This window comes from Rhamphochromis sp. 'chilingali' (genome assembly GCF_963969265.1).
Source record: "Rhamphochromis sp. 'chilingali' genome assembly, chromosome: 9".
NCBI classification, from domain to species: Eukaryota; Metazoa; Chordata; class Actinopteri; order Cichliformes; family Cichlidae; genus Rhamphochromis; species Rhamphochromis sp. 'chilingali'.
The window spans coordinates 32,943,547-32,953,328 of record NC_137936.1 but is presented as its reverse complement, the minus strand read 5'-3'; the positions used below and the strand labels follow the sequence as shown (position 1 = coordinate 32,953,328).

Below are 9,782 nucleotides of genomic sequence, written 5' to 3'. Positions count from 1 at the left end.
TAAAATCTGAAAGCGATTCTCCAAAGCCACAGCTTGTTTTATAAGACAATGGTGGGTGTCCGTACATTGGGTTACCTTATAATTTCCTGTTTGTTTTATTTTGGAATTCTTGGCCTGCTTACACTGTTGTCTGTTTTGCTTCCTTCTTGTTAGTTTTTCCTTCGTTATGATTCGATGCCCACCTGTGAGTCACCTGTGTGGTGCTACACTGTGTGTAAAAAAACAAAAAAAAAAAAAAACAAAAAAAAAAACGTTGCTAAAACTTAACTCAAGGCAACCGACTGCATTTACGTTTTTAGGTTCTGATGGATAACTTATAATTTCAAGTTTAGGAGATAAGTTGCTTTAGCTAATGTTTTTGTGTTGACAAAATTAATAATTGTCCTTTTTCTCAACTCATATTTTATTGTTTTTGCAACGTATTTCCTAAAGTTTACACAACATATTTTTTTTGTTTTGCCAATCAATTTCCTAAAGTTTAGAAAAAGTATCTTTCATAGTTTTCATGAGGTGCTCCCTGTTGTACCAATGAATGTTTACACAGTTGATTTTCAAATAACTTTGTGTTCAAACACAACTGCACCACTGACAATGTTGACTTTTGAGATCAGCCATTTTTAACATACTGACAACATTCAGCCACAAATAAAGTCCTTCCAAAAACACAAAAAAAAAAATTTTGTAACAAATGTTACTCATCCAATTTTAAAGGTGGTGTTGTCAGACAGAATATCAAACCTATCTTGATAGATAGTCACTAACAAACAGATTCAAAACATCAGATGGCAGGATGTGAACAACTTCTATCTGGTTTCCATACAGCAAACAACTTTCAAACAAATGTTTCCGCCACTTGTCTTTTAATAGTAATGGTATCAACACTCCAATTTCCTGTGAAGTTCAGTATCGCGCCACATTGGTTATAAAACTAGTACAAATGTACCTAAAACCAGATTATAAATTTTTTTTAAAACAGCTCAAGTTAGAATAAAACCTTTCAACATCTTATAATAACATGTTAGACATGAAATCTGCAATCAGCCATGCAAGCTACATTAGGTAAAGTTAGAACAGAAGACATTGATTCAGAACTTTCTGCACCATACCGTTTTCTTAAAGACAGAAATTAACTTTTTTCAGAGCAACTTGCCATGAAACCCAAAAACTGTAAATCAAAACAAATTGCCATTCTGTTTTACACAAGTTGCATTTGAGTTGAACATGTTGTCAAATAGGTTAGACTTTGGTTAAGAGCTTTGTTTTGAAGCTTCTTATCCTCTGGGAACAGGTAGATGTCAACTCCATAAAAATGTGTTGCACAGCTTCAAATGTGTACTTGAGTTCTTTGGGAAACTCCATGTTGAGCCCATAAAGTAGGCCAAACAAGTAGGCAAAGGCAGTGGGAAGGTCTGGCAGATCATCAAGAATAATGTCCTCTTCCAAAACAATGGCAGTGTTGACCACTGTGGACTGCGAGTTGGGTCCCACGTAGTCCTCCAGAACAGTGAGGATGCCCACCGTAACACCTCGGGTTGCCCTCTCAACTGGATCTGTATCCTATGCAAAATAAAAAACAACAGTACATATAAGTCTCTGAAAACCAAAAATGAAGATTGAGTAGATTTGCATACTCACCAGACATGTTAAGAAGAGTTTGGTCTCGTCGTCGCGAACAAATATCGGTAACCCTTCCAAACTGATGGTTCGTCGATGCTGGACTATGTTTGAGACCTAAAACAAGGAAATCAAATAAGACTCAGTCTCATTTATAAACCTACCATTTTGTTTTTAAAACACATTAAGTGTTGTTGCTCAAAATACAGCCTTAAGAAATAAGATGTTGAAATGAGTTATTACAGATAATTGGTCATGTTTTTGTCAGTTTTTTTTATTTATTTTTTAAGTAATTTTGATGTGCAACAAATGTAGCACACTTATTACAACATTTATAACAAAAAGTGCCATGAGTGGGATGAGAGTTGAACTGTCTGTCATGACCTGCAATCTGCCAAACACAGCGCTGCTTGTTAGCTTATAATCCCATTCAGGACACACTTTTTGAAAACTAACAATTTTTACATCAATTTAGTAAATATTTAATAAAGTATCTTTCGTTACAGTGGGAACTTCAGGTTCCTCATAAACCAGACACAAATACATTTTTATATATTACCTGTTCATCAAACTTCTGCAACAGGGAATCCATGTCATTGCGGAAAGCAGCTTTTCTAATTCGATACAGCTTAATCAGCCGAAGTGAGTAAGTGTCGAGGGCAGTCATGAAGGTCCCCATGAGATCCTTGGTGGTAATGCGTGAGAATTCCGCACAAATCTACAAAAAAAAAAAAAAAAAAAAAAAAAAAAAAATAGAAGAAAACTTTTAAAGGTACATTATATAAAAATCACATTGTTTTCAAATTTGGTTAAAAGAGCTTAATTTCAAAACATTTAGTTAGTCTCGGTTGATCTATTGGTCAGGCCTTGATTGGATTTTTTTTCTTTTAGTGGTAGTGGTGGTACAAATTATAACTGACGTATTAAAAAAACAACAAGAAAAATCTGATCGGCAGATTTTACAGTAAGTCTATAGAATACCTAATCAAATGTTGATAAGACAAAATAATGGTTTCAATTGTTACAGGATGCATTGCAGAAAAGAAATAAATCAATAAATTGTATTTTAAATTCATTGAAAAAATTCCATTAATTTTATAGTTATGTAAGAATGAAGTAAGAATAACATCCTGTGGTCAAATTTGTATACTTTCATAACACGTAAGTGACTTTCTCAATCCTGTTCTGTGAGTTTCATGGCTGTTGCCTGCTAAGGGTCAGCACCAAAAGATTCTAGATGCCCAGTGAAGACAAGCCATTGCGGCGACCGTGGTTCAGGGGGTTGGGAAGCTCATCTGTAACCGGAAGGATGCTGGTTCTATCCCCAGCTCTCTCTGTCCTGGTCGTTGTGTCCTTGGGCAAGACCCTTTACCCTACCGCTTACTGGTGTTGGCCAGAGGGGCCAGTGGTGCGATATGGCAGCGTCACTTCTGTCAGTCTACCCCAGGGCAGCTGTGGCTACAACTGTGGTTTCCCTGCACCGATGTGTGAGAGAGTGAGTGAGTGAGTGAGTGAGTGAGTGAGTGAGTAGTGGAATTGTAAAGCGCTTTGGGTGCCCAGAGAAGAGCGAAATAAAAGCAATCCGTTATTATACACAGTAAGTTGACAAGTAAATAGATTTCACTTCAATAGAGTTGTTGGTAATACCAAAATTAGCTTCATATTTTTAGAGCCAAGTATTTTTTTATATTTTACCACTAGCATTGTTAGCTCAACGGTAGCCTTCAACCTTTTCTACAAGATATTGGAGTGATACAAACAGATGCTTCTCAAGGGCACAAGAAATGGAGCTCACGTTCATTTACTCACCCAGACAAGTTTCGAGGCATTTGGAGTTGTTCAGAAGGAATTTTAAAGGTCCTATATCATGTAAAATCAACTTTTTGGAGCTTTTAAACACATTTTAATGTTATTTCCTTAGATTAAAAACCCTCCAGAGTGGTTTTTGGCTTAATTCAGGCATTTCTTAGTTGTCTCAGTGAATCCTTTCCCCATAACCGTGGCTCAGCTCTCTCTTGCAAAACGACTGACTCGTAACATTGGGATTAAAATTTCTTTCTAACAACTCCAAATGCCTTGAAATTTTTCTGGGTGAATAAATGAACGTTTTCCATTCTAGAAATAAGACCACACTGGGGAAAAAGGGAAGAAAAAAAAAAATGGAAGTTTTCCTTTAAATATTTAAGAGATTATCTTACCTGTTCTTTCAAGAAGAGAGCTGGCCATCTGAGCTGCATTTCCTTGACCAAGGGCTGCATCTCCACAACTTCTTTCCTCCTGAGAGAGAATGCGATGTCCATCTTTTGGGTGATGAGTGCCATGTTCTTATCCCTCTTCTTCATTTCATCTTCCAAAATGCATCTTTCATTTTCAAGAGACTCATCATTGTAGTTTTCTGGGCCATCAGGGATAAAGTTGACTTCACCTCGCTTTGGTTTCTTTAAGGAAAATCTATTTGAGCAACTGTCATCTTCTTCCCCTCTTCTTTTTCGATTGACTGCAACTTCACTACATCCAGCTTGACTTAGCTTGGAACGGTAGTTGCCAAGCTTGAACTTAATGCTTGTTGCCCAACCATCATATCCTGTGCCATTGCCAGGCTCTTTGAGGCAGGGATGTTTGGAAACTAGCTCCTGTGCAACAGATGTTATTTCATTCTTGTCAGGGTACGCTTTGATTGCAAACATTTCTTGTGCCAGCTTGTCTAGAATTTCCATCTTGATGTCTCTTGTTACACTTAAATTTGCCCCTGCTTTCTTATATACCTCATTGCCCTTGTGAAGTTTTAACGCTACATCATAGGAAAAGGTTGGGAAAGGAAATGGATTTGGCCACTGTGAAGTGCTACGCATGTAGGTCTTTGTGGATGAGGATGGGCTGAAAGAAGATGCTGAACTCACACTGGCTGTATCAATAGATGAGATAGCGCTATGATCAGATGGAGTCTGTGGTGGCGAGGCTGATGCATTTTCCTCCCAAATGAGGTGCAACACTGCCCGTCCAGCAGGTAGCTCCTTAATATCCATCAGGTTGCAAAGTGCGTTCCCAAAATCTGGGTCTTCATATTGTATTGCAAAGTCACCTTCAAGTCCAAGCTTTGCTTGTAGTTCATCTTGAAGCTGCTTCACAGATTCTGGAACAGTGGACAGTTGGATTTTTCTGATAAGTTTTGGACTGACGTGGACTCGCAGTAACAGGGCCTGTGAAGACAAACCAAAAAAGGGCGCAATTCTAAATAATTGACAAATTCAAAGTAATCAACTGAAAACTATTTAAGAATAATACATACCATCACTTTCAATGCAGGAGGCACGTAACAGGTGTCACCATCAGTTGTCCATCTACGCAGTATTCAGCTAAAGGGTGGTAATCATTCAAATCTTCTGGGTCAAGTATTTCCAGATCTTTGTAGCTGCTGTCAAGCTGATATGATCTGTAGTGTTCCATAAACCAAGAGGAGAGCTTTGTAGCAACAAATGACACTTTCCCAGAGTCTACCAAAATGTTCAGTATCTTGTAGAATTCAGGTAGTCCACTCAGTTGTCCTGATGAAATGATCATGCCTTTAACATACTGGGTCCCATACAGATAAACACATTTAGCAAATGACACAGCTTTTACCTGTGGATATTTCAGTTTCAAGCACTTCTGAAGATTTTCATTCAAGAAACAGATGTCAACTGTGTCAATATTATCAACATGCACACTTGGTTTAAAAAGACTGTGACCATCTAAGAAGTATGCCATCATTTGTTGATGCTTTGAAGAAAGTGTTAGTAGTATATTCTTAAAGCATTGGACATCATGCACAGTTTTCTTGAAAAAGTTGTGCTTGGATTCAAATCGAATAGTCCACAAATCAACTAAGGGACCAAAACAACGCACGAGATGACTATACTGTTCAATATAGTGGTGTTTTGGCTTCAAATTAAAATCAGGAAAAGTCTCTATTAGTAATCGTCGATGATCCAATATTTTGGTGTCCAAGTATGACAATATTTCTTCTGATAGAGTTGTCGAGACAACAATTTCAACAAGCTCCTTAAGGTCCATCAATACTTCCCATGATGGCTCATGTTCTGGTATACGGGTCCCAATGATAAAAGGCAGCAAACGCAAAAGTGTCCAGTTTTCATGTCCATTGCCACCTCTTCCTGTTCCAAAACTGGCTTTTGTAATTTGTTGTGGCTTGTTGAGCTTATCAGAGAATTTATATGGAAATGATTTTATACGTTTGTTTAGTCCTTCAAATGTAATAAAACCCTTTCTGATTAAATCTTGAAGACACAAACAATTCCACAGGGACAACACCTTCAAAGAAATCATGTAATATATCTGGAGGAAATCCAGTGACTGGATGAAAATAGGACAACGCACTTAAGGCACAGGAACCTTTGACACCACACACACTTTGTCTTTGACCATCCTCAAGCTCTTCTAGAAAAATGTTATGCTGTTCCACAGTTCTTAATGGAAATTCTGTAGGATCAAGAGCTGCAATCTGATGTTTATCAATACTACAAAATCGACAAAATTTGTCGACATTAAAGGACTCCAAAAAGCCTGCAAGGCTGTGAGCCCCAAGGTTATCTGCACAGACACAAAATACAGTTCCCTTTAAAAAACTATTTAAAGATTCAACATATACCCCTGTGCTTTCAAGACATTTTAAATCCTCAATGAGTGGATAAAGAAAAGCATCATACCCAAACTGTTTAACGTCTACACTTTTACCAAGAAGAGCAAGCTGTATTGAGTGTAATGTAGAACGAAACCTTGCAGATAAGTTGAGTACAACCCAATAGACAGCAGTTATTTTATGAATTTTTCGAGATGTTCCTAAAGGGTTGCATATTTCAAAGTCGTCAATATACAAAGCTAAACTAATGCAAGTATCTTGCAATCCTAAAAGCTTGTTGTTTTTGAAATACTGCCCATCTCTAAATGATCTGTAACCTTCACTAATTTCTTTATCAAATGCTAACTTTTCAAAGAAACTTTTCTCTTTCAATAAGTTCTCCAAGACCTGGTTTACTGAGACATAAACAAATGTATTTCTAGTTCTCGCTTTGTAGATGTACTCTGTAGGCTCAATTACATGAAAATTATTCTTGAAATAAATATTTCTCTTGTAATCAGTAGATAATGCACCTTTTGGTTCTGTTGAGATAATTAATGGGTTGGTTTTGAAAAGTGCATCATTTATATTTTTAATTACATCATCATCTGCCTCAATGTTCTGTTCAGCAAGCACCTGTTTGATTCTTTGAAATGAATGAACCTGAGAAAATTTTAAAATGTCACTAATTTCCTCAATAATTCTCTGCAAAGCACTTTTAGAAACATGTAACAATGTTTGCATGCATAGAAAAAGTCTAGCTATTTTATGTTCAAGACATTGGTAATCTACAAACTCATTGTCCTCTTTATCACTTGATGCTACACCTGAACCACTTGGTAATGTCTCTGGCTCCTGAGAGGTATTTAAGGATTTATCAGGGGAGCTACTTTCACTAGGACATGCATTTGCATGAGAAATCAGTCTAATACAGTTTTTTTATATCTTTTGAGTTTTTGTGCTTTCTGCTTGTGTGTGACGTAAAGGTTGATAAATTGTTGGTAGCATAGTCACATTTTTGGAAAGGACAGGATACAGTCTGATTTTTTTTTAAGTGCCTTAAAATATGTGAAATAAATGTATGCTGTGAGCAATTTTCCTTAAATTCACAAAAATCACAAAAAAATGTTGAGATCTCCTGCCTTTTCTTTGCCCTGTTGTGTGATCTGCTGAGGTGAGACTTCAATGCCCCTCGTGTCCTGAACGAACAGACGCAGTCACTGTAAACACAGGGCAAATGAAATCCTCTTCTATGTCGTAGCTGGTGATGTCTTAAGAGTACTTCTTGGCTTGAACAGACAAAAGAGCAGAACTGGCACTGCATACAAAAGCTATAATGAGAAGAGAGGAGAGGACAGTGTCAACAATTCAAAAGAAACCTGAATTAATCTCAAATTACCAAAGTTACATTACCTGATAATGTGTTTGGGGCGGGGAGCAGGCACTCCTGTTCTGATTCCTCTCCTTACCAACTCCTCATCAGTCCCTCATAAATCAGGACAAGCAGTGGTCTGGAGTTGGCTTTTAATTCTCTAAATAAATAAAAATAGCAATTAGTTTTAAAATAAAATGCCAGCTTCCTGACATTACTTAAGAATTTTTTTCTCCTGTCCTAATTTTTTTGGCTCACTAAAGTGAGCTGATTCTGCCTTGTAAAATGCCATGTGAAACACAGTAAAACAAATAATTTACAAAACATACATTACATCAAATGTTTAATTTATTTAATTTATTATTAACAAATTGTATTCTACATGGAATGCACCAACAGTATACTGGGATGTATTATGTAAGCAAAGGATAATTTTGTGTGATTGGTTTTACAACTTAGAATGACAAACATTGGATTGAGAGTATGAGTGGGATAAAACTCCTGAAGCATCTGTTTAAATTATCAGTGCATTTATTAATGGTGCTCCATAAATAAACCAAAACAATGTTGTTTTGTGCATAACAAAAAGCTCACAATTGTGCAGTCAAAATGTAAAATAAAAGATGCTGAGCATAATAACAAAGACAGATTTTGCAGCTGCTCTGTTTCCAAGTTCTACTGCGCAACTGACAGCCTGGAGTTTGAAATCCTCTTTGTAACCGTGTCTCTTACAGGTGCCATTTATGGTCCTTACACACATAATATGGTAATATTACGTTGAAGCAGAGTACATATCACTCTGCGAGGCTCCTCGGTAGCCGTAATGCTCCAACAATCCATCAAGCAGTGCAGCTTCATAGCTTACCAAAGTCGTACCAAAACATTTGACATATTTTTTTAAGCTGTGTACCACATAAAATTGGTTCGAGGTCAGTAAGCACAACCAGAATTCATAAGGCAGACTGTCGATTTTTGAGATGAAAGGATTTTAGGCCGTGCGTCAACGCATTAGCCCGGTTAGCTCACTAACGCCACCCAGCCCCACGCACGGGGTGATCCGCGGTAACTAGTTAACGGAGATTTGCCCCGTTAATGCAGTTATGGCATTGACTTTACGCTGACAGCACTAAAATAGTAATCTTCAAATGTTTTATTTTTACCGACCAGCTCCTCTTTGATAGCTGCCGTGTCCATCTTGTCGTTGCCTGCAGGTGAAGCGATGGGGGAGGGGGAGTTGTGTTCAGTGAAGGAGAGAGGCGGAGTAACACAGCGTAGAGACAAAAGTGGACGAAAGAGAGGCAAACTTGCGGCTCCACGAGTATAATTATAATGTAACAGACTATATCGATATAAACGATATTGTCACATCTCATATTTCATTTAGTTCATTTAGTGGAGCTCGCTGGCCATGAGGACTCCACCACCCCGTTCACACAGAAACTAAAGCACACATTTTATTGGCTAAATGTGATTCGAACAAATTAAGACATAGCAGCAGGCGCCCCCGAATTTTATTTTATTTTATTTAAATAGCGGCGGGGGGTTGCTGCCGTTGGTCATGAGTGAGCCAGCCTATTTTGTTTCGTTAGGTGGTATGGCGGCCACAGACTGCACTTCATGAAATACGCATAGGGGGTGTCGCGGAGGCTTGTCAGATATGAGCGCGCCTCTTTAGTAGCGAAGTTTGTCGGATTTTCATTGTTTTGTGACATGGCACGTAGTTTGTGACATGGAATCTTAAATGATATAGTAAACACATACCCATAAGCCACAAGGCCTCTTAGCCAAGAAAGTAATGCTATGCTAAGTTTCGGAAAAATACGAAGAACTTCGGTTGTGATATTTCTAAAAGACAAATTGAGACTGTTCAAACATATACTGTCTGATATAATAAAAGAAACATTACTTGCCTTTAGAAACTTGAGATGAACGATCTATCCAGCTCCTGGTATAAAAAGCCTCACGTTCTCATTAAGGCAGACGGCCAGGTGGCTTTCAGTCCTTGCAAAAGCGCAAAGTAGACCCCGTAGCATCCAAAAATATGAGATGCGCATGCGTACTCAGGCACAGAAAGGCGCCAATAGCTTCAACTCATGTAAAACTTGAATTCATTCATTTTGCCAGCAATAAATTTCATCTGAGACCAACTTTTGCTCCAAAACGTTAAATGATTAGTTG

General features: G+C 37.7%; 1 protein-coding gene across 1 annotated transcript; it reads right to left on the bottom strand.

Moving 5' to 3' along the window:
• Nucleotides 1-435: 435 nt before the first annotated feature.
• Nucleotides 436-8,832, bottom strand: LOC308402951 (uncharacterized protein). The gene is made up of 7 exons (XM_080892127.1): nt 8,769-8,832; nt 7,646-7,764; nt 4,904-7,563; nt 3,813-4,814; nt 2,174-2,332; nt 1,636-1,731; nt 436-1,557 (listed from the first exon to the last, which is right to left on the bottom strand). Exons 3-7 carry the CDS (start codon nt 4,904-4,906, stop codon nt 1,237-1,239), a joined length of 1,581 nt encoding a protein of 526 aa, XP_080748253.1. The 5' UTR covers nt 4,907-7,563; nt 7,646-7,764; nt 8,769-8,832; the 3' UTR covers nt 436-1,236.
• Nucleotides 8,833-9,782: the final 950 nt, after the last annotated feature.

Bases quoted from the DNA above. Each gene is read 5' to 3' on its own strand.
- LOC308402951 (XM_080892127.1), bottom strand. The intron at 1,732-2,173 runs GTAATATATAAA...TCCTTGTTTTAG, and splicing joins TGCAGAAGTTTGATGAACAG to GTCTCAAACATAGTCCAGCA. The intron at 1,558-1,635 runs GTGAGTATGCAA...TATTTTGCATAG, and splicing joins AACTCTTCTTAACATGTCTG to GATACAGATCCAGTTGAGAG.